Source organism: Mustela lutreola, chromosome 11 (genome assembly GCF_030435805.1).
Source record: "Mustela lutreola isolate mMusLut2 chromosome 11, mMusLut2.pri, whole genome shotgun sequence".
Lineage (NCBI taxonomy): Eukaryota > Metazoa > Chordata > Mammalia > Carnivora > Mustelidae > Mustela > Mustela lutreola.
In genome coordinates this window covers 72,893,955-72,919,060 of record NC_081300.1, presented here as the reverse complement: position 1 = coordinate 72,919,060, position 25,106 = coordinate 72,893,955, and the positions used below count along the sequence as shown (strand labels likewise).

At 46.6% G+C, this 25,106-nt stretch overlaps 1 protein-coding gene across 5 annotated transcripts in view; it reads left to right on the top strand.

The window, feature by feature from the left end:
• Window positions 1-24,228, top strand: part of SEZ6L (seizure related 6 homolog like) — a 183,603-nt gene extending 159,375 nt beyond the window's left edge. The window contains exons 12-17 of one of the 5 annotated variants that reach the window (XM_059140154.1): window positions 2,781-2,972; window positions 9,824-10,018; window positions 15,241-15,273; window positions 17,374-17,482; window positions 19,711-19,813; window positions 21,080-24,228. In XM_059140154.1, the coding sequence (XP_058996137.1) occupies window positions 2,781-2,972; window positions 9,824-10,018; window positions 15,241-15,273; window positions 17,374-17,482; window positions 19,711-19,813; window positions 21,080-21,109 (662 nt within the window). In that variant the 3' untranslated portion in view covers window positions 21,110-24,228. Of the gene's footprint in view, window positions 1-2,780; window positions 2,973-9,823; window positions 10,019-15,240; window positions 15,274-17,367; window positions 17,483-19,710; window positions 19,814-21,079 lie in introns of all 5 variants that reach the window. The other 4 variants (XM_059140153.1, XM_059140152.1, XM_059140156.1 and 1 more) reach the window with 4 other exon arrangements.
• The last annotated feature ends 878 nt before the right edge of the window (window positions 24,229-25,106 follow it).

Genomic DNA, 25,106 nt, shown 5'->3' with positions numbered 1-25,106 from the left:
GGTGATAAATCCCTCCCTTGGAGTATTTTTCATGTAGATGCAACGGAATCCCTTCATGTAGAATCTGGCCTCCCTCCTATTCCAGCAGCTGGCTGGAGCTGCTCACAAATGTCCTCTTGGAGTTCTAGGTCAGGGATGTCAGACTCAGGGGCCTCCAGAAGCCTGGCAGCTAATGTTAAGGAGGGAACTAGGCAGAGGGAGAGACAATAGGGAATGCGGTGAAGCCTGTGTGAAAAGATCATTCAAATTCATCATTAAAACACCGGTAGTTACCACTCAAGACCAATCCAAGTTGGACTTTGGGGCCCTAGTTAGAAACCCCTATCACAAGTAACCGGCTTCCCCCAGAGAATACGGATCCCAGCCTCCCGGCACCTTCTGCTCGCAGGCGTGCAGACCAGGTACCACCCATTATAGCTCCATCTGGTGTCTTGAACAGTGTCAGAAAAAGGAGGTGCTTCTGGTTTCTATACTGAATCTTAGCAGAGGTGGGAGAGGAGCTAAATTTGAGGCTGGCCTCTTCCCGCTAACCATTTGCTTCCTACCTCCTCCTACGCAAGCCTCCATTCTGCATCTGTCTTGCTGGGACTCCTTGGGGATTTTGGCAGACCTGCTTGGCCTGCCTCAAGTGACAGGCTGCACGATAAGAAATATTAAGTGTCAGCAGAGAAAGAGGGTATTGGGGAAGGGGGTGTTATAGTCAATCCCTGTCACAAATATTCCAATGGCAAAGAAAATTAATTATAATTGGTGAAACATGAAAAAGAAAAATCCTCAAAATTGGCTACAAAAACATCTGCTTGTTCCCTAACAGGATGTGGTGTATGTTCGTGTGTGTGTGTGTGTGTGTGTGTGTGTGTGTGTGTGTGTTTATAATGATGGAAAATTAAAAAAACCAACAATGAGAAGCACCATGGGGTGGTGAGACCCATCGCAGACGCATTAACATGATCTACACCATCATTGCTTTTTTTTTTCCCCCCAAGATTGTATTTATTTATTTTAGAGAGATAGAGAGAAAGAGAGTGCAAGCAGGAGGAACACAGGGAGAGGGGCAAGCAGACTGAGCACTGACTCTACACGGAGCACGGAGCCCGATGTGGGGTTCAATCTCACGACCCTGAGATCACGACCTGAGTCAAAACCAAAAGTCAGGCGCTCACCCAACTGAGCCCCATCATTACTTATAAAATGTTTTAAACATACGTGTCTTCATAATGACTTTTAAATTTTTGAACAATAATGGTTTTTTAATATTTCAAATAATGACTTTTGAAATTTTTTGAATGAGAATGGCTTTTAAATTTTTTGAAGAAAGATTTTTAAACCTTTTGAATAATAATGATTTTTCAAAATTTTTAATAATCATGATCTTTTTAGGGACCCCTGGATGGCTCAGTCGGTTAAGCATCCAACTCTTGATCTGAGCTCAGGTCATGATCTCAGGATCGTGAGTTCAAGCCCCTTGTTGGGCTCCAGGCTGAACATAGAGCCTACTTTAAAAAATAAGTAAATAAAAGAATAATGATGATGGTGATTTTTAAAGTGTTTAAAATAATAATGATGATATACATTGCGGTAATGAGTTTTAAAAGCTTGGAGAGGACATAAACTAGCTCTCTCTGGGAAACTCTTCAGCTGCTTCACTCTTTGCCAGGAAAAGACCCAAATTAGAGCAAGTGAATTTGCACTGGGCCCCTTCTGGATATCAGTGTTTATGTTCCCGTGCTGGTTGCCTGTCGCTGTGCATCTAAGACAGAGACCCACCAACCTGCCTCAGTGACTTCTCTTCCAGTGGAATAAGAACAGCAGAACATCCTGAGGCCAGTGGGGTCTCCCTCAGAAATCCCAGGGGGTCACCAATGCCTTTCATTCATTCATTCCAGTGATTCATTCAACGACACTCTTGACGTCAAAAGATGTACATAAACATATCTTCCCATGACACAAGCCACGGGTGTTTACTTACAGAACTCAAGCAGCAGTAAAATTAGGAAGTACAGCGTGAAAATCCCTCATGATCTTCCTCTCCGGAAATGACACCACTCTTAAAAGCTTATTCTGTGTTGCTGCAATGCATCGTGTGTTACACATACACACATTGATGTGTATGTGTGAATTGTGCATATAAAGACATAGAGATACTCATACAGAAACAGCCATAGGTAAGAATATTTTACCACTGCTGTTTTCTCAACTCAGAAACCCAGATACTTTTTCATATCACACATGTGGCATACTTCATTCTTTTTTTAATTGGCTTAATTTTAATTGGCTTACTGTTTTCCCTTTATGTGCATTGATTTTTTAATTGAAAAGTAATGGATGCTGTTTTACTAGATTCAGGTACCACAAAGAAAGCAGGGAAGGTCCCCCTCACTTTGCTGTCTTCAGTGGGTGCTCAGGATTTCATAGAACAGCTGTCCCATATTTAATTCTTCCCCTGCATTCTTTTTTTTCCTGTTTTGTTGTTGTTGTTGTTGTTGTTGCTGTTTTGTTTTTTACCATTACAAATAATTGTGCAGTGAACAACCTTGTACATAGGTCTTTGGGTCCAGATGCAAACATTTCTTTGGGCTACTTCCTGTATGTGGAATTAAATTCAGGTCTCTTTCGTCCCGTCCTCTTCTCCAGCCACCTTCAATGAGTGATGAGCTCAGACGCAGCTTCCAAACAGGAGAAGAACCAAGTTGGGAAACTCTCCAGATCATTCTGTAGTTCTCAGCAAACCTGTGATCATCAAGCATCCTAACGCCCTCTTGGTCTGATTTCGTCCATAGTTATGTACTGCACTGACCCCGGGGAAGTGGACCACTCGACCCGCTTAATTTCAGATCCTGTGCTGCTGGTGGGCACCACCATCCAATACACATGCAATCCAGGTTTTGTGCTGGAAGGGAGCTCTCTTCTGACCTGCTACAGCCGCGAGACTGGCACACCCATCTGGACGTCACGCCTGCCCCACTGCGTCTGTGAGTCCTATCTGTTGGCTTGATGCAGACAGGGACTTGCTGCCTCTTATCCTGGCGGAGGACTGGGATGCTAGGAGGAGGCATTCCACCGTTTGAGAGGGCTTACTGTTATTACTGTCCAGATCAAAGGCATATGTACTAGAACATTTATGGTACATGTATTGGGCACTAGGCTAAGTCCTTTACCAAATGCCCCTCCCTTCTGCCTTGTGAGCAAGGCACTGTTGTCTCTGTTGCAAGAAGAGGATACTAGAGGGTGTTATGCTAAGCAAAACAAGTCAATCAGAGAAAGACAATTATCATCTGATCTCCCTGATATGAAGAATTTGAGAGACAGGGCTGGGGATCCTGGAGGGAAGGGAGGGAAAAATGAAACAAGAAGGGACCTAGGAGGGAGACAAACTAGAATAGACTCCTCATCTCAGGAAACAAACTGAGGGTTGCTGGGAGGAGGGGGAGGGATGGGGTGGCTGGGTGATGGACATTGGGGAGGTATGTGCTATGGTGAGTGCTGTGAATTGTGTAAGACTGATGATTCACAGACCTGTACCCCTGAAGCAAATAATACACTATACGTTAATTTAAAAAAAAAAAAAAAAAAAAAAAGAGGATACTAAGGTTCAGGTAGTGAAATCATTGCCCCAGGTCACACAGCCCATTAATAGTGGAGGCCACGGCCAAACCCAGAGCTACCTGACCCTGCCCAACAATCAAGCCATCCACAGGACATGAAATTGGTGGATTTAAACTCTTGTTTGCTCTTAACTATGTGAAGTCACTAACACAGATGTTTGGTTAAGAAAAGCCTTTGGGGCTTTCTTACTCATAAAGAATCAAAAAGGAAAAGTCTTCCACAGTCACTCTGACAAGGGAAGAATTAATATTCATGCCAGGGAGAGGGCGTAGAGAGCAGTGGTTCAGGGGTGCTTAGTCTGAATGTGCGCAGGATCACTCAGGAAGTTTTAAAACTCGCTGGAGTTTCTGATGCTCCTGGTCTGGGGCGTAGCTCAAGCAGTGAGGTTTTTCAAAGCTCCCCCACCCCACCCCCAGGGTTCCGATGTGCAGCCAGAGATCAGAACCATGGCTCAGAGGAATAAGGAGATGACGCAGAAGGAGCAAAGCCTCACACAATGTGGACTTGAGAAACCGTCAGCTGCGCTAATATTTTATACGAGCATGTTATGAGCAGCTCTATTAAGGGTTCAGTCAGCTCAAGTTCCAGAAGCTACTGGTAGGGCTACATCAAAATTAAAAGCTTCTGCACAGCAAAAGGGGACTTTCTTATTCTGGGTTCCCCTGCAACGAGGAACCTTGGACTTCATACCATGGGTCTCCATCTGCCTCTTTAGTCCAGGTCCTAGAGTTTCAGACCTAAGGACATCTCAGAGGTAAAATACAGTATGATTCAGACGTAAGACACATCTGCTCCCTCTTACAGATAATGGTCGTTAATTATTGATTGTGTAAGACATCATACTAAGCAGATTGTATGCATTTGTGAATGTAAGTGCATGTATGTGTGTAGAGTGTCTGTGTGTGTGTGTGTGTGTGCAAATATACTCAGAAAACCAAAGCTCAGAAGGAAAAAGAGATAACAATAGTTACTGTTTGTTGAATGTGTAAAACACATTGCTGGGACGCCGTGATGACTAAGTTGGTTAAGAGTCTGGCTTCGGCTCAGGTTATGATCCCAGGGTCCTGGGTTCGAACTCTGAACTGGGCTCCCTGCTCAGCAGGGAGCCTGGTTCTCTTTCTCCCTCTGTGTGCATGCATGCATGTATGGTTTGTTTAAAGGTGGCTGAGATTCACAGGGACATGTGATTAAGATCACACCACTTTTTCATGAGCAGAGCTGAGATTCTGGTCTTGGACCCCATGGCCCTTTCCATCAGCCTTGCCCCAACATATGTCATCGTGAGTGACTGGGGACAAAGCCATGCAAGGATGTCCCAGCAAAATTGTAGCCTATGGCTCAAACTCCTCACCCACAAGCACATCCCCTCCCAATCCCCAGACCTTTGGACCAAGTGCCCAGGGCATTACAGGGAGATCTGTATCTCCCAAGAGGAGATGTTGAAATCCTAACCCCAGTACTGTAATGGGGACTTTTTTTGGAACAACGGTCTTCGCAGATGTAACCAAGTTAACGCAAGGCCCTACAGGATTAGGTTGGGCACCAACCCAGTGACCGGGGTCCTCATAAGAGGAGGAACATTTGAACATGGAGACCCAGGGAGAAGCCATTCTGTGCTTGCAAGTCTAGGAACACCAAGGATTGCCATCTACCCCTGGAAGCTAGGAGGAAGCAAGGATGGATCCTTCCCCTTAGGTCTCGGACGGAGGGAGTGTGGTCCTTGAAGGCCACCTTGACTTGGGACTTCTAGCCTCCGGAGCTGTGATACAGTGCATTCGGTTATTCAAAGCGCCCCCCCCCCCCCGCACCGCCCCGTCAGATGCACATCGCTAAGGCAGCCCAGAACACCCCTGCAGTCCCCATTCCCTCCAGGAGACTGTGAGGGGAATCAGCAGCCGCTTGAGCCGGTCCAGCTGCAGAGACCCAGAGATGAGAAGTTAAAAATAAAAGCTTATTTAAAAGGACTGAAAGGTGGAGGTATCATTTAAGAAAGAAAGAGAGAAAGGAAGGAAGAAAGGGAGGGAGGGAAGAAAGGGAGGGAAGGGAGGAAGGAAAGAAGTCACGTCCCTAACGAGGCACAGCCTCCGAAGTCCCTCTAGGCTGTGCTGGCTGCTGGGTTTTGGAGACACAAGCCTCCTTCCCTCTGAGGCTGCCTTCCCCTGGAATCTCAGTTGTGACGGCTTCCCTGACACCCGCGCTAATGAGTCACGAGCCAGGCTGGGTGTCAGGAGACACGCGATCCTCCCAGAAGCCCAAACAGCAGCCCGGCACGTGCTTCCAGCCTCATTACCAGCAAGCGAGACTGGCAGGAGATGGGAGGCAAGAGGATGGTCAATTCTGGCAGTGGGGGCTGTGGGGGGGGGGGGTGGTTGGCGAGAGAGACAGGCTGTATCTGGGTTCTGAGGGTGTTTCTAAGGATGAGTTTGTCAGACATCTACAGCTTTCACATGTCTCCTCTGCCCATCACCTTGCCAAGCCCGTCCCCAGCGTTAGTGCACTGAACACTCATGAAACTGTATGGGTGGTACCTGTGTTCACTTAAAAACAGGCAAAGGAGGCCCAGAGAGGGTAAGCCGCTTTCCTGAGGTCATATAATAGGGAAGGGGAGAAGCCAGGCTTCCAAATGAAGACTGACTAAGCCCCAAAGCAGCATTTTCCCACCTTAGCACTCTGCAATCCCGGCTTCTGAGCAAAGCTCTGGTGCTTTACCCCTGACAACGATCTTCCACCAACAAGCTCAGGCAGCGGACAGAGCCAGTTGTAAAGCTCTGAATGTGTATAGTTTTTGTTCCTGGTGGCCTGTCCAAGGCCATTGTTTGGTCCAGCAGGGACTCCAAACCATGTCTTTTGAGTCCTCCAAGAACTGACGGGTCAAGCATGGGGAGAAGGAAGTGTCTGGAATTCACAGCCAAACACCCGCCTGCCCAACTCTGCTGGGTGACCTTGGGCAAGTAGCTTGCCCTCTCTGGGCCTCAAAACCCTCAGCTGTGAAAAGGGAATGCTGCTCCCTACCAGACAGGGCAGTTGGAAGTGACCCATGCAATAATTCAAAAAGTGCCTCCGAATGCAGACACAGGCATGTCCAGACTTTCTCCCCTCATAGTACCCTTGGCGTCTCAGGAATTATTTTGATAAATATCCTAGTCTGAAATACCTAACAGTTCTATCTGCTAAGTAATTAGCTCCAAACAACTTAATAAGTAGCTCTATCTTGACAACTTAGTAGCCGTTTGAAAAAGTTATGCACGTATTACAGGATTTGATTTTGATTGCATTGTTTAAAGGTTTTATTTATTTATTTATTTGAGAAAGAGAGAGAGCAGAGGGAAAGAATTTCAAGCCGACTCCCCATTGAGCAGGGAGCCCGATGTGAGCCTCGATCCCAAGGTCATGACCTGAGCTGAAACCAAGAGTCAGATGCTTAACTGACTGAACCCCCCAGGTGCCCCATGACTTTTATTGCATTCTTAAATAACTAGAATCACAGCTACAGGGGTGTGGATGTCTCTTGGGCTCTGACAAACTTCTCAGACTTTGGCAACTGGACTCTGCCACCTTCATTCTGTTCCACAGTGATTTTCTCAGAGCTCTTGCTTTTTAGTGCACTCACTGAAGAAAACCCAGCTTTGCAAAGACAGGGCATCATCAAAAGAAATGTAGCTCTGTCTAATGTTGGCACCATTCACATGGATCTGGGAGATGTTCCTTTGTCTCCTCCAAGTTTTGAAAAATCACACAGGGGTGCTGTTTGTGTTGGCACCCTGGGGTGCCTCAGAGCACAGTTTGGGGACTGTGGTCCAAAAGCCCTAAAAATACAGCTGTGTCTAAACAGACGTGATCCAGATTCTCAGGGAGCCTGGGGGCTATTGGACATGGTAGGAGGAGAGCCAGGTCTGTGAAAGAAATAACAATGACTCCTCGGCAAAACCTCCAGGAAGGCCTCCCTGACTGCCTAGGCTAGGTCATGTTTCTCTTCCCGTAAGCTCCCATGGCTGCTACAGTTGCATTGACCACAGCACTTACGGCAGTTTATTGAAATGATCTCTTTACCTGTTCATAGACTCAAATACATAATTCAATTACCATTGGGTTTTTGCAAGCTCAAGAAACGACACTCCTTGCTACTATTACTGCCATTGATGTTGTTGGCAGTACTAAATGCAGTCTTTGTTGCAACTTCCCTTCTTTGATGGTACCTGACTCCCAAAGCTCCCATCCAGAAAATAAAAACCACACCACCAAAAGTAATGAAGAGCCTACAAATTCAGTGAGGGTTTTATGGGCAGTTCCCCAGGGAGATGCTTAGGGATTCCCAGGAGGCTCTGGCTCTTCACGCCCTGCCCTCGGAACACCACAAATAGGAGACACGGGGATCTCCTGACCAGGGCAGAGCCTGTGTGGCCAGACCAAGGCCATAGTAAAAGTTTCCACTGATGCATCATCCCTAGCAGCCTCACCTTGACTCCCATGCCGGCTTCCAGCTGGGTGCCCCATTTCTCTTAGAAATTCCTGTCTCTGAGAAAGCAATAGCTCATCATTTTATGATGCTCAATAGCTCAGGAATTCATGACAGCCCAGGGGACTTGGCACAGGAAGGGCCCCTCCTATCTCCACTACCCCAGAGCCATTCAATGCACCAGATTTCAAACCCGCCAGGTCCATCACTTGCCGGTTGAACGACTTCGAACAAGCCAGCATCCTCATCAAAAAGGATGATCGTGCCAACCATAAATACAGATGCTGGTAACCATGTGTGTGGCCCACAGCGAGGGCTTGGGTACCATTGGTTACTAATGATCACACAGATTTGGCGCTTTGCTATTTGTGGGGTATTTTACGAGCCATTCGTAGCAATACCTGGGGAACCTGATTTTCACATTTTGTTCCAATGTGTTCCCCCAAAATGTACATTTTTCCCCTATAGTTAAGGAGAGGGGAGAAATGGGAGGAATATAGAAATGAGGGTGGGTTTGTGACTGTTTCCAAAACTGCCAGCCCAGCTCAGTTGTATTCCTGAGAAAGAACAGAATGAGTTCACACGAAATTGTTGAAGAGCCAAGATCAGTGATTCTCAGCCAGGGTGACTCTGCTCCCAGGAGACATGTGTCAGTGGCAATTCCTAGAGACATGTTTGGTTGTCACAACAAGGAACAAGTGGATAGAGGTCAGGATCTAGTGGCTCCACGTCCTACAAGGTGGAGATGGCCCTATCACAAGGAATTACCCATCCCAAAATGTCAATAGCATCTAAGGTTGAGAAAATCTGCCTTTGATGGTCTTATTTCGAAGTGTGGTTACATCCTTGGAGGGGAATGTCATCACCCAGCCACATTTCAGCTGAAGATGGGGTCTTGACCAGTCCATTTATGTAATAAGCAGGAAACTTAGAGTCCAGAGCCTGGAATAGGTTAAATCAGGGATGGGTTCAATTCTCTAGTATGTCTTAAGCTGCCAGGCATCATTTATGATGCTCCTACTGTATAGCATAGGATCATATATGAGAGTCCTTATAGAGCAGGCCCTGAGCTTCAAGCACACCCTAACAGGTTCATCTCCAATGAGGAGAAGTGATATTAAATAATTAAATACAATGCAAAGTGTTCAGTGCTGGGGTAGAGGAAGAACTAGGAAGATTAGTGACTCTATTAGGGATAGAGGGCCCCAGGAAAGTCTCCTTGGAAGTGGAGAAATGAGGACTGAGTACTGAAAGATCAGACTTATCCAAGCTGAGTGGGCAGGTAAGGTGAAAGGTGAGGAGGAAGAATATTTCATAACATGACAACACGGCCATCCATCATTGACTGAGCACCTATGACCTGCCAAGAATATGCTAAACACCTTATATTCATGACCTTATTTAATCTTCCAAACCTCTATGAGAGTATTCCCATTTTACTGATAAGAGAAATCGAGGCTCAGAGAGGCTGTGGCCCTTGCTGGAGGTCACACAGCGAGCATGTAGTAGAACCCAGATTTCAAGCCAGATTCCACATCCTGGGACGTACAATGGTGCTCATGCGTAATAGGTGGCCAGGGGCAGGAGATGGGGAGGTGAGTTTGGGGAATGGAAAAACATTGGAGGTGAGGGAAAGGCGGAGAGACCATGCTGGTGAAAGGTACTGGTGAGGGTGGCGAAAGCCAGACCAGGCAGCCTGTGAGCGGGAGTCCCCTGGGACTTGCATGATCTCATCAGAGCTCTTTCGGGCTTGCATTTCAGCCGAGGAGTCCCTGGCATGTGACAACCCTGGCTTGCCCGAAAACGGCTACCAGATCCTGTACAAGCGGCTCTACCTGCCGGGAGAGTCCCTCACCTTCATGTGCTACGAAGGCTTTGAGCTCATGGGCGAAGTGACCATTCGATGCATCCTGGGACAGCCATCCCACTGGAACGGGCCTCTACCCGTTTGTAAAGGTACAGAAACCTACTCGCCACGCAGGGACCGGGAGCAGGAGATGTCCAGTCTGGCTTCTTTGCGATGAATCTCAATTCACTCTCAAAAGTCCAGCTACTGTATTTCCTGACATCTAAGATATCGCCATTATTTTCTGCACCAAGAAAGAAAGAAAAAAGTGCTGCCAATGAAACGCTGGCACAATGCCTTCTCCTGGCTTGGCATTTTCATCTCTACTTACTAACAGCTCCGTTTCGAGCTTAGATTTTTTATCATGAAGGAGAGCCATTCTGCTTTGAACTCCTGCTTCGGTTACGCGGCTTAAGCTTTCCCTGCCTCCTGCATCCCGTTTTCACGACCACTTGGTTCCCAGGGGTTACGAGGGCTCCCCGGTTGCCCCTGGGGTGGTCTCCCCGGCCGCTCTCACCCTCCCCACACGCTGACGATGGTGTGATGGGCGAAGGCGCACACACAGGCATTATGAGCGCCACCTGGTGGCAGCAAATTAACATGCCATTGGTTGCAAGACACCCCCATCCCAGAGATGGTGAAGAGGGAAAACTTGTTTTAAAATCAGTAAACACTCATCACCAAAATTAAATTTTGACAAAGCCAGTGAGATTTGGATTTGTTTATCGGAGTCTTTGAGGTATACAATTAATAACAATATCCTAAATCTGATCTTGGCCTTTTATGGCATTAATGCCCCTTTGAGAATGAGGCAGAAAGCTCTGAATTCTTTCCCCAGCAGGGACAGAGGCATCATGGAGTTTTACATTTCTACTTGGGAGCCCATAACTTCAATGGATCCCCCGATGCTTTATGATGAACTTCAGCCTTAATTAAGCCTTACAAATGTTTTCCCAACCAGCATCTCTACTCCTAGGTAGATGTACAAAATAATTGCAAACAAGTACTTCCTTGTACATGAATATTCCTAGTAGCATTGCTCACAAGAAATGGGAACTACCCTAATGTCCATCTACTGGGGAACAAACAAATAAAATGTGGCCAAGCCATAGTGGAATATTATTCATCCATGAAGAAGAATGGAGGGCTGACACCTGTCACAGCCTGAATGGACCTTGAAAACATGATGCTAAGGGAAAGAAGCCAGACACAAAAGATCACATACCCTATGATTCCATTTATATGAAATATCTCAAATCGGTAAACCCATAGAGAAGGGAAGCAGATTGGTGGCTCTCAGAGCTGGGGTGGAGAGAGAAGAGTAACTACTTAGTTGGTACAAAGTTGCCTTTTAGGGCTGATGAGAATGTTCTCAAACTAGAGAGAGGTGGTAGCTCCCCCAAATCGTGAATGTGCTAAATGCCACCAAATAGCACACTTTAAACTGATTAATCCTATGTTATATGAAATTTATCTCTTTTTTTATTTTGTTTAAGATTTTATCTGTTTATTTGAGAGGCATCAAGAGAGCAGGAATGGGGAGAGGGTCAGAGGGAGAAGCAGAGCTGGGAGCCCATTGCAGGACTCAACCCCGGAACCCAGGGATCATGGCCCAAGCTGAAGGCAATTGCCTAACCAATTGAGCTACCCAGGCACCCTTACCTATTTTTTTTTAATGTTTTTACTTTTTTTTCCTGAATGGCCTCATTTAAACCTCGGGACCACACTCTAAGATAGATGAGGCTTCTTACCCATGGTACGGTTACAAAAAGAGAGGCTCAGAGAAGTTAAGTGACTTTCCCAAAGACACACAGCTATTACAAGACAAATCCGGGACTTGAACCCACATCTCCTGATTGTGAAGCCCCGCCTCTTCCCCAGTGAGCTGCCTGGTGGGTGGACTTCAAGGCTGTGAGTCTGGTGGCTTCCAAGCCCCCATTCAGCATTCAAATCACCTAGCCTGCTTATGAGAAACACGTTCTTGAATCTGCTACTCCAGCTCTACAAAATTTGAATCACTGAGGGGTAGGACCCCGTAATATGCATTTTAACAAGCTCTTGGTTGCTCCAATGCACTTTGAATCTGAGACACTTAAGGCAATGGTTTCTGAACATAAGATACGAATATAAACAGATTTCTGGATGCCTGAAGGGGAGATGCTAAGTCACTGGGCCTAGGGCAGGAACCAGGGCCCAGGGTCACTAGCAGCAGCGGTGAGTCTTATCCTCAGGCAAGTGTGGGAAACACTGGCCTAGAGATGCTGCATATTCTCACCTGGAATCAAGCCAGAGACTATCCTGTGAGAGCCAAGACCTTATAGAAGCAGTTCTTAATAAGAGGGCAAGAGGTCCCATTGAAATGCAGAAAAAAAGTAAGAGATCAGCAACTGAGATTTAAGACAACTGCCTCCCTCCTCTTCCTTGCCATAATTTTTGACAAAGTCTAGCCCTGTGCTTGACTTCTTTTTGATGACACATGAAATCCACTTTGTCGAGGTGAAACACTGGGATGTTTTCCTGGGGGAAAGATTGTCTATAAACCTTCTAACTGCTACAGGGACATTCATAGGAGTTGATCTGGTATTGTTGGTAAGTGTTCTGTGTGGAGGGAAATTAATAGGGTTTGTTTTTAAGAAATCTAATTAAGGAGGGCGCCTGGGTGGCTCAGTCAATAAGCATCTGCCTTTGGCTCAGGTCATAATCCCAGGGTCCAGGGATAGACCAACTCCCTGCTCAGCGCGAAGCCTGCTTCTCCCTCTTCCACTCCTCCTTGCTTGTGTGTTCCCTCTCTCGCTGTCTCTGTCAAATAAGTAAATAAAATCTTTAAAAAAAAAAAATATCTAAGTAAGAACCCCATGGAAGGACTGTTTTTGACTCTCCATGTAATCTGCCCCCTGACTGTGTATGTTCCGTTTTGGATATGCTACAAAAGTATCTCATGCAAGAAATAGAAGAAACCAAAGTTGTCCATGAAGCATTAACGGTTTTTCCCTTCCTTTCTCCATCCCTTCCATTCGTTCGCTGGGGAAGCTGGTACTGATCACCAGTGAAAGTCCCGTCTCCCCAGTTTCCTGGACACAAAGAGACACACTGCAAAGAGTGGGCAGGGAGTGTTCGTGTGTTGCCAAGTAAAAAATCCCTCATACCATACGTACTTTGTGTTTTCCATTCCCCCATTTATCACACACATCTGTCAAGAGGGAAAAAAGAAAAAAGAGAGCCCTGTCTTATCTTTTAATTGCCATGTGGCTTTGTACACTGTGATGTCTCCTGATGCATTCACTCCTTCCTCTGTGCGTGGGTCTCCCAGTTCTCTTCTGGTTTCTTGTTTGTTTTGTCTCTTTTTGCCCAGAAATCAGCTTGCTCATGAATCTTTGGGTGCTGCATTTCTCATCAAATAGGACAGATTCCTTCAAGGGGGATTGATGGCGTGGGCAAAGTTCTGTGGATGCTGACACTTTGTGGATCTTGCCAGATTCTTTTCTGCCACTGTAGTGTTTCACCTCCCCCTCTAGTAATGTGTGATAATGCCCTTTTCCCACATCCTTGCCAGCTCTAGATATTATCAGGGTTTGGTTTTGTTTTGTTTTGTTTTGTTTTTTGACGTTGCCCATCTGATGGGAAGATAGAACTACCATCCGAAAATACATGACAAAAATGCAAGAAAAGATAAAAGGTACTCAGTTTTGCATCCCTGAGATAGGCAAGCCCTTGAAGGCCCAGCAGGTGAGTGCCCCCCTGCCCCTCCCTTTCTTCCTCAGGCATGACAGAGTTTCTGGCATGAGAGGATCTTGGGGGATGCTTCTATCTTTCTCTCCCCTCTGCTTCCACTCCTGAGACCCCACGACTCTGTAAGGTTAGGACAAATCACCTCCTGTTCCCAGAAAAAGTGGGATGTGTGGCTTTGTGTTCTCGAGTGGGTGAAGTGACTGAGCGCCAATGTAAGGCCACCTGGGCCTCAGGGTCCCTGGGCTTCCTCCTGGCTGGGCTGTGGACCACCTGCATGACCTTGAGCGAGCCACCCTCCCTCCCTGAACTTGGTTTCCCTTTGTGGAAAATAAAAGGAAAAGACGTGGCCCAGGAGGCTGCATTTTAATGTGTGACCACACTCCCAGGGGCATGAGTTCAAGGCCTCCTCCCAGCTCCGAGATACAGTAGGAGTCCCTGCACTCCCAGACACACCCAACCCAAGTCCTGCCCACGTCTGGGGCAGAAAGTGTAGGTCTGTCTCAGTCTTTCCATTTTCCTAATGGTGCTGTAGCTCCAGAAATAACCTGCAGTCAGTTTTAGGAAGCTAGCTTTTCAACTGCTTCTGTTGGCATCACATGGGAACAACCAACGTCCAAGAGTGACTTCGATGAGGCACAAATTAGGAAGTTTCAGTATTAGGGCATGAATACAGCTAAGCCTTTGGTGGCCATCCCCAGCCATCCCTGTAAAATGTTGTCTGTTTATCTAAGCCCTTCGCTCTGGGGTTTGCTTCTTTTAAACCCATCCATGTGGGTATATTTTGGTGCTCAACTACCATGAGGTCTTTGGTGCCAAAACCCGGGAATGCCAGTCCCTATCATCTTGAACTTCTGGAGAAGTTTTATGGGGACTAGGGGGAAATGAGTGAATTCTAGGGAGTTCTAGTCTATGGTAGTGAATGGAAATTGTTTTGCAGGGAATAAGAATAATATTCACATAAATATGGAATAGAAGTGAAATCAGAGAGGTTCATACAAACATGTATTTCAAAGCAGGAAAACAGTTTCAGCTCTGGCTGGATTTTGGATGTAGGGCTTTATCTTAAGCCTCACTGTTCATCAGCCTTTGTCCTACATAGGGAACAATGAAAAACAAGCAGAACTATGACATAAGTAAGAGCAGAGGCTGGAGAAATCGAGCAGCCTGGGTTTAAAGACTACCTTCATCCCTCGGAAGCTGTGTGAGATCAGAGAAATTGCTTCACTTCTCTGAACCTCTGTTGTTCATCCATAAAATGGGGATGATGATAGTATCCATGCAGTGAGATTGGTGTGGGAGTAAATGAGCAAATACATACAGAAAGCTCTTGGCAAGGTATCTGACATACGGTGAGTGTTTTCGTAATTAATCACAGGCAGTACTGTTGTCCTTGTTTCTTTCATATCTATGTCATGATCTCTCAGGAACTTAGGAAAGAAATGTGTCCAGGCATTTCCTCTAATTCCAGGAGCCCAAGATAAATCAAAGCGGAGCACTAACTTCAGCAAAGCTTGGCACAGGCTTTTGCTCCCAAATTTTTGGCTTCATTTTATGCAGAGAGAATTCACTCGACATTAACCAATGCTTCCAATTTCCCTTTCAGTTAATCAAGACAGCTTTGAACACGCATTAGAAGGTGAGTTCCATAATGAAAAAAAAAATCCAATAAATCAAGCTAATAACAGAAAACAAGGGCAGGTCCTTGCATGTCCTCCTCCAGGTGCTTAAAAAAATAAGCAGAAATTCCATCTTCACACTGCTGAAGGTCATTTCAAAAATAGGACATTGTAAAAGACACAAACCATTGTTTGCAGCCTAGAGTCCTAACTATGACCTGAAAGGGATTTCTCACCAGTTCTGTTCTTGAGGTAAGAAAATCTGAGGGTCCACATGCCTGAGTGAGGCACGACCCAACCATTTGAATTTGCACCCACACAGTGCTGTTTGGGGAAAGTAAATCCAATGATGCCTCGCCTTCCGTGCCAAGCACCCCCTTGTCTGCGTGGGGCATGCTCTGGGGTCCATTTTCCTCAAATTATCTGTCCCTGTATCCTCCTTGTTTTCTATTCTTCTCCTCTTAGGAATTACCAAGTGAGATTTTTTTTTTTAAGATTTTATTTATTTATTTATTTATTTGGCAGACAGAGATCACAAGTAGGCAGAGAGGCAGGCAGAGAGAGAGGGGTAAGCAGGCTCCCTGCTGAGCAGAAAGCCAGATGTGGGGCTCGATCCCAGGACCCTGAGATCACTACCTGAGCTGAAGGCAGAGGCTTAACCCACTGAGCCATCCAGGGGCCTCCCAAGTGAGATTTATTAATGGGGAACAGATAGTAAATGCTAGCTAGGATTTTGTTTGGGTTTTCGTTTTGTGGTTCCCTTCCCTTACAATCCCTCCCACACATAAAACAGTCTACATTATGTAGGACCTCCATTCATTTGAGTACCAAACCACTCACTGGGGCTGTGGTGTCATAAGGTGTGTGCATATATATATGTATGTATATATCGTGTTATTTTTATTTTTAAAAAAGTTATAACCAATTAAGCCATTTTTATCATTGTTTTTGGAACCACTTAGCTTTCTGACAATAAATCATTCACTTGGAATGTGGGGCTATGGGGCTATGAGAATTACGGGTCATTAGTTGCTGTCCCTCGCGGCAGATGACATTTTAATCCCAACAGGCAGAGTCCGGCTCAAGTGTTAAGTGCAGAGGTGGACTGTGTGGGAGTCACTCTGCAGGGAACAGAGAGGGCATTCCGTGTCGTTAGCCTCCATTCAGGCCACCCCTTCGCTGCCTTTCCGCAACCAATGAACCATGAGAGCATCTCAGAGGCCTGGGTTGCTCGGAGATTATGAGCGTCTGTGTAATGTTTTGTGCTCATGCATCTGTCATGGGTGTTAGCATCGATTTTTTCAGACTCCCTGGAGTGGCGGTTAATGGATTATAGATTGGCGTACAGCCGAGCTCTGAGGGTCGCGGCCGGGGAGAAGTGGCAGCGAAAACCTGAGGACGGGTGTCCGGAGATGTGGGGTCTCCCTTCAGGCTGTGCAGAGGACACGCCCCTGGCCCCCACCATAGCCATCGTAGTCCTTACAGTTGCCACAAACCAGTGGGGGTGGGGGGCAAGTGAGGCCAAGAGGGTGCAACCGTGACCTCTGAGAATCAAAACTGGGTCTTAGAAGTTGGGGTGTCATGGGGGACGGGGTGTAAGACTGAGAACAGGCCCAGCTGCCCAGCGCCCTCTCCTGGACGGTCTGATAGAGCAGCCATGGGAGGCGCCTGTCAGTCCGGGCGCAAGAAGCTCCCCCTTTCCCATGGAATGTCGAGCAAATCTGCCTTCCCAGTTAGCACATAAGAGATTTACTCCAGATTTCTCCTGAATTGGATGTTAACCAGATTTCAAATGCAGCCACCCATCCCCCCCCCCCAAAGTGGACATGGTATGACCAGGGGTTAAAAGAGTGTCGTTCTTCTGGGTAGCCCCATGAGCACCCCACCCAAGGATGGGTCTGGCCTTCGTTGCAAAGAACCAGTCCTATTTGCTCTACTTTCTGCCTCTTCTCCCCCTGGGGATGGTGGTCCAACGGCTCAGGGTCTGCGATGCCAGCTCTTTGAATGAGTGCAGAACTGGGAAGGCAGGTTCACACCTGGCACCCAGGTGCATGGGGGGGGGGGGGGGCTTTAGAGTGGTGAGACCCGAGGGCTTCACTGGCTTGTGTGTTTAGTAGCAGAAGCGGCAGCTGAGACATCGCTGGAAGGGGGAAATATGGCGCTGGCTATCTTCATCCCAGTGCTCATCATCTCCTTACTGCTGGGAGGAGCCTACATTTACATTACCAGGTAGGGGGCTTCGGGACAGGGCGTGGGGGACTGCCATCCACTCAAGGACCAGCGCACTGGGGGACAGGGTCTCCATCAGTAGCTCGTCGCCTGTGGCATTTGGGTGCTTGGAGATGATGTCATTCAACTCAGCTCTGGGAGAAATACACCTGCTCAGCCCCTCCCACCCCTCTGAGACAAGAGGGCTGACCACGCAGCAGCAAATAAGCAGGCACTACCCTGAGCTTAAGAGGCTGTGGTTTAGCAGGAGAGATAGACACACAGACACTGATCCCATAATGCACTCATTCATTCATTCGTTCATTTAGGCCACAAACATATGCTGACTATCTAATATGTACCAGACATTGTCCTGTGTGTTGAGGATCCTAGAACTTGCCTGCAATGAGGAAGGAAGATATTTAGCCATGGCTAGGATATTCACGAATTTCTTCAAATTCACAACTATGGAGCACCTACTGTGCGCTGGGCAGTTTGGGGGCAGGGGGCAGATCTAGGAACATCACTGTGGACAAAACAGAAGGAGATCTTTGGTATGTGGGGCCCAGGCTCTAATGGGAGGAAGACAGCAAGGAAAGTATATACAGTTGACCCTTGAACAACGTGAAGAGGGTGAGGGGCGCTGACACCCCATGAGTCAAAAATCTGCATATATACCTTGGGACTCCCTGAAAACCTAACTACCAATAGCCTACTGTTGACCAGAAGCTTTACTGATAACATAAACCACCAATTAACATGTGTTTTGTGTGTTATATGTAATATATACTGCGTTCTGTTTTGGGGTTTTGGGGGGGTTTTTTTGTTTGTTTGTTTGTTTGAGGGAGAGAGAGAGAGGGAGAGTATGAACATGGGAGATGAGGGCTGGGAGAGGGAGAGGAAGTGAGAGAATCCCCAGCAGACCCCATGCCTAGGGCAGAACCTGATGTGGGGCTTGATCTCTTGACCCTGAGATCATGACCCACGCTGAAATCAAGAGTTGGACACTCAGGTGACTGGGCCATTTAGGCACCCCTAATACCATATTCCTACAATGAAGTAAGCTAGAGAAAAGAAAATATTACTAAGAAAATCATAAGTGTGGGGGAGGGTTCCCTGGGTGGCTTAGTCAGGTAAGCATCTGCATTTGGCTCAGCAGGGAGCCTGATTCTCCCTCTCCCTCTGCCCCTTGCCCCCCACTTGTGCTCTCTTTCTAATAAATAAATAAAATCTTAAAAACAAAAAAAAAAGAAGGAAAAAATCCTAAGGAAAAGGAGATACACTTGCAGGACTGTACTAAGTCGACCCAGGCAGTTCAAACCTGTGTTGTTCAAGGGCTAACTGTGTACATTAGGAGGTGATAAATGCAGGGAGAGAAGAAAGGTGGAAAGGGAACGAAAAGGAGCTAGGGTGGAGGTGGTGATCGCACTTTAGGACTTCCAACTGAGACATGACGTTGGAGTAAGGACTTGAAAGCAATAATGAGTAACCTATGCAAATATCTGGAAGAGGAGGATTCCGGGCACATATACAGCACGTGTCAAGGCCCTGAGGCAGGCATCTGCCCAATATCACTTTTTTCTGTTCCTGTGGAGCCCACAGGGTTGAAGGGTGGGGAGAGAAGAAATACACGAACTATAACACTCCGTGATGAACACAAGAAAGGAAAGAGATAGTGTGTAGTAATAGAAGAATCACTTTTTTTAAAAGATTTTATTTATTTATTTGACAAGAGAGGGAGAGCACAAGTAGGGAGAGAAGCGGGGTGGGGAGAGGCAGACTCCCCACTGAGCAGAGAGCCCTTCAATTATTATTATTATCGATAATAATCGATAATCCATCCCAGGACCTTGAGATCATGACCTGAGCTGAAGGCAGACGTTTAACCCACTGAGCCACCCAGGCACCCTTAGAAGAACCACTTTTTAAATAGGTAAAGAAGGTTGCTCTGAGGCAACACGGCATATAGTAGGTGCTCAGTAAATGTTCATTGTTGCTGTTGTCACCCTGCATGAAAGAGGAGCTCGAATCACCTTACAACGGAAAACCAGCTGAGCTCCGGCCCTCCCCAGGAAGGGAAAGTACCGAGGCTTTGTTGTCAGTGACCAGCTTACAAGCTGAGAGCAGTTATGATTTCAGCATTCACCCACTTGGATTTTCATCGTGAGAGACCCTGGATGGGGGCCCAGCCGGCTGTTCTTCTCCACTATTGGGAGTAACTCCTCTCTCCTTTGCTGTCCCTTCTCCAGGTGTCGTTATTACTCCAACCTCCGCCTGCCTCTGATGTACTCCCACCCCTACAGCCAGATCACCGTGGAAACTGAGTTTGACAACCCCATTTACGAGACGGGAGTGAGTTGGTCTCTCTTCTCTTTTAGGTGGCAGACTTTGTGTTGGGTACTAGGGACACAGTCGTGAATCCAACAGACCTGGTCCAGCCATTAATGAGCTTATAATCCTTCCAAGGAGATGGAGCTTGGTAATAAGAAGAAAAATATGTACCATGAGCTGGGCCCCTTAAATGCGTAAGCTGCCCGAGTCCCTGCAACTCTGTTGTACACTCTGCAGTTATCTCTGATGAACCAATGACGATCCTGAGGGTCAGAGAGACGAACAAATGATTGGGCCAAGCTTGCACACAGCCAAAAGCACAGCCTGCAGCTTAGATACAAATTCAGACTGTTGCATTAATTATCCTGCCTCCCTTGAACCTCAAACAATCAAATAGATACCAATGGGTATCTTGATTGTGGAAAATCATTTTTAGAGACTGTGAAAAATTTGGTCAGGGCACTATGACATATGGCCAAGACATCCTAGCACTTTCACTATGTTCTATGGGTTAGAAGCAAATCACAAGTCCTGCCCACACTTATGGAAAGGGGATCATGTAAGAACGTGACCACCAGGAGGTGAGGGGACCCAGCTTGGAGCCTTCCCACCACACTCCCATCTACCACAGACGCACTTGCTTATCTGTGTTGACCCAGCAGACATAGTAGACATCCGTGAAAGCATGTGACAATGACCTTTTCTGGGGCCAAGCCTCTGACTTCCTAAACCTCCCAGTTCTTCTGCCTCAGAGGCCTGGAGTATATTACATGCACTTGATAAATATTGGAGAAACCAGAGTGGTTGCCACCCACATGTTGGGGTCATTTTCCATATAGCTCTGCCAAGAAGAGGTCATAGGTTATTTCACATTCTATAGACCTTGTTTCCAAATCCTAGAAGAAGGTCAAGCTGATAACAAAACAAAGAAAGAGCACTTCAGAAACTAGATCATATCAATACTTATTAATAAAGTGTATCTGCTCCCCAGGACTATGATAAAGCCAAGTAACAAATAATCTCAAAGCTCAGTAGCTCAAGGCAAGTGATGTTAATTTGCTCATCAGTCTGTGGAGCAGTGTTTTCAGCTAGCAGCCACTGGGCGGTCATCCTGGCTCAGCCATGCTCACTCACACAGCTGGGAGAGGTGGGTGGTTGGCCGGCTGAGTCGGCTCTGCTCTCCCCGTTCCTCACCTCCTTGGCTAGGACGAAAGGCTCTCAGGGCACGCTCTGCCCATGGACCCGTCCCCCAGCAGTTTCCCCGATCTGTGCTTCCTTCTCTTGCAGGAAACCAGGGAATATGAAGTTTCCATTTAAGGAGAGCTATGCCTGAGAAGAGAGCTCACAAATCAGAACTCAACTATAACCTCCTCGAGAAATTCATCCAGAGACCACGTGGCATTTGATTGAAACCCCAGAATGTTGTCCGTCTTTTCTTTAGACTTTTTCTTGAAGATTCACTGTTTTCTTCACTGTATTTATTATATTTAAAGTCGAAATTGGTGTGGTTGGAGGTGTCACAGCTGCGGCCACAAATCCACGTGACAATCTCCTTTCCAAAGTCAGGGGGGTGACCTGAAAAATAACCAACATGGCAGCAAAGGCGGGAGGGAAAAAAAAAAAAGCAGCTGGGTTTCTCCATCAGCGGTGGCCATGCTGCTCTGGCTGCATCAGATGGCACGCATTTGGGGATCCATGCCCATGGTGCTTTTAGGACAAATCCCGGACTCAGGATTAGGTGGGAAAGGTATCTCTTGGTGGATTAACTTGGGTCGGACTTCAGGTTCTAGATCTGCTCCAAAACAAATACCAGTCTGCTCTTCCAAATGTTCTATCAGCTTCTAGAAGGTCTCGCCACCTCCTCTCCTTCCCATGATCCTCCTGAAGGTGCCCACAGCGTGACCATGAGCGTTTTCATCTGCCAGCCTGGCCTCCCTGGATGCTGGCAGAATCAGAAAACATTGCAGAGTGGATGACAGATTTGAGAATTCAGATGGAGTGCGAGGTGGGTGTGGGGGGAACATCGAGTCAGTAAAATGTCCTTTCCTCTGACACTCCACCAGTAATGAAAGGGAAGGGAACATATGCTACGAGTGCCAGAACCAATCCTTTCGTTCAGCAGCCCCACCCCCACCCCAAGCTGTGATCTAGGACCCTTTGGGAAGCTTCAGCCACATAATTACAAGGGTTACAATTGTTGGGGGGGGGGAGGTTACAAGGGTTACAATTGTGGCGATGCCAGGTCCTGAAATCCAGAGATGGGCTCGGTTTGATTTCCGGGAAACTGAAACCCCTGAGGCCTCCAAAGAAGGGCAACTCAGATGCACCGTTTCTCCAAAAGGGGCCGGAATATACTTGCAATCCAGTATTTCAGAAGTGAGGGTCCTACGAGGGAAAAAAAACAAAAAACAAAAAACTGTTTTGTTCCTCTCCAAATCTCTGCCCAGATGTTGGAGGGGGGTACGCAGGCTGTGACCATGGAAAAAGATTCTATAATACAGGTGCAAAGAAAAAGCAGTGGCTGAGGACGCAAGGAAGGGATAGCATGTGTAAAGTCGATTTGCCTCCCTGGGGTCCATCACCTCCCTGGTGATGGCCCGTGGCTCACAGAGGAACAGGCTTGGTGCTTGGGGTGCCCACTTTGGCACCCACCCACGCTCGCTAGAAATGTTTTATATCAGCTGGTTTCCTGACACAAGAAACCCTTCCTGGCTGCCATGCTGTTGAGAAAATGGCTGGGAGTCCGTATTTTGGTAGCTCATCTGGGCAGCCCTGGAGCAGGGTAGGGCGGCTGGTTTTGACAAACACATCGTCTCCTCTTGGCTAGAAGCTTGGGCTTCAGTCTTGGGGGAGCTGAGGCCCAGTTCTTTCCTTCTGCCAGAAAAGAATCCTGCTTATATACTCCTTAAGGCATGCAAGAGATAATGAAAGGCTGCTTTCCAGCCACCCAAAACCCACCCCATTTTATGCAAAAAAAAAAAAAAAAAAAAAAAAAAGAGTAGACTCATTCCAGACCATTAGTAAGCAATATCGTATTTGGAGAAGGTCCAACAATGCAAATAATAGTAAACTTTTTTTTTTTTTTTTTTTTTTTTTAAAGCAGAATCCACTCCTTGCTTTTACTTCCATTTGATGCTTATTCTAACCCTAACCCTGGGTCATCTGGAAGGAAGAACTCTATTAATGATATTTAATTTTAGAACATACTCTGGATACGTGCAAACTAAACATCCACCTTTTGTCAAGACAGACAGAATATGAAATCTTGATTCTAACCGTGTTCCCTAAAAGTGGCCAGGCCACAGGCCAAGAGTCCTTATTGGATGTTGGAGGAATAGAAAAGGTGTTGTTTGTTTGTTTGTTTGTTTGTTTGTTTCGGGATACTGGTGTCTTAGTTTCGTCTTCGTAGTACAGCACCTATGACCATGTTTTGAAAGTTTATTTTCACCTAAAGATGGATCCTGTGAGCTTGGTAATGTACAGTGTGATTGAAAAGACAGGTTGGCATCTGTTTTTCTTTTTAGAATATCTGAATGTGTATTTGTAATATGTAAAGGTAAAAACACAATATTCGTGCCAAAAATGTACTGGGCACCTCATTTCAGCTCATACGTGTCTGTTTTTATAAGATCAATGTCAAAACCCCTTGGGATTAAATATTTTTGAACAGGATACAACCTTGAGCAACTCGAGAGCCAACCAAACCTTCCTACAAGCCACTCTTTCTTTTTAAAACAGTGGGGAAATACGTTTACAGAGATCTCGAGCTTCAAAGAATGCATGTGATGGTGTGTATTACATGCTAAGTCATATAAGCTGTATCTGTCAGCTACCGCCCTGTGCTTTAAAAATGCACACACTCGATCCTCTTCAGCTTGGAGCTCGTCTTTTTGCTTTTTTTTGGGGGGGGGCGTAGAATTATTAAGCCGACATAAGTATGCTGGTTGCAACTTGAGGGCCATCCCTCCTTAGTTCCATAGACCTGCTTTAAATATGATCTTTTGAAGCCAGCTCCTTGGAAAGCCTCTGGTAACTCAGGCTGATCGCTTTGGAAACTGACAAACTGCCCAGCAGGAAGTAAAGTGGAGACATAATAAGGATGGGTTGTATAAGCAGGAGTGAGTTGGCAAATAGATGGGTAGATTTAGGCTGAGCATGAGCCTCGGGCACAAATGACATTTCTTGGGGTGTAAATCCAAAGGGTATGACTTTCCTATGCCCTTGAGAAGTCACAGCGGGGAGGGGGCAGTCATGTGAGGTCAGATGTCATGGAGTTGTTCAACACCCTCAAAGGTAGGCTTTCTCCTGGGACGTTTTCATTTTCATTTTATCCCCAAACAGAATAAAAAGCAGAACAAACTTTCTAAGCTACAATAATGAAGTTAAGTCATTTTCCACTTTGTATATATTGATGCTAATAAAACAAATGAAAAAGAGGCAAAGCTGTAGGGTTTTTGTTGCAAAGACACTCCAGGATGGCATCAAGGCCGGGAGGACTATTTCTGGTGTCTGGGGATTGGGTTGGGGTAACATCGGCTGATGCTTTGATTGACAAGACAGGCTGCCAACTTGAAAATGGTTCCAGGAACATCTTGGTGGGGGTGGGGGAGGGGAGCAAGGGAATGTTCAGCACAAGACAAGAAAGCTGCCATCATCAGACACACCGCTGTCCTCCGCCCAGCTCAGGCCACCATGACAAAGACAGGACGCTCAAACAACAGAGGGTTATTTCTCACAGTTTTGCAGGCTGGAAGTCCAGGTTCAGGGTGCTGGCCATTCAGTTCCTGGTGAAAGCTCTCCTCCTAGCCTGTGGATGGTCTTCTCCCTCTGTCCTCTACTTTTAAGGCCATACTCCTATGGGACTCAGGCTCTTATGTCTTCATTTCCCCTTAATTAACACCTATAAGCCCTGTCTCCAAACACAGTCACAATGGGGATTAGGACTCCAATATATGAATTAGGGGTGGGACATAATTCAACCCATAGCATTCCACCTCTGGCCGCCCAAAATTCATGTCCTTCTTTTATGCAAAATGGACTCATTCCAACCCAACACCCCCAAAGTCTTAACTCATTCCAGCATCAGGTATAAAATCAAAAGTCCAAAGTCTCCCTAAATATCCTTGAGGTGCACGTGGGTGGCTCAGTTGGTTAAGTGTCCAACTCTTGGTTTGGGCTCAGGTCATAATCTCAGGGTTCTGGGATTAAGCTCCACTTCAGGCTCCCTGCTCAATGCGGAGTCTGCTTGGAATTCTCTCCCTCTGCCCCTCCCCTGCTTGCACTCTCTCTCTTTCTCTATCTCTCTCTCTAACAT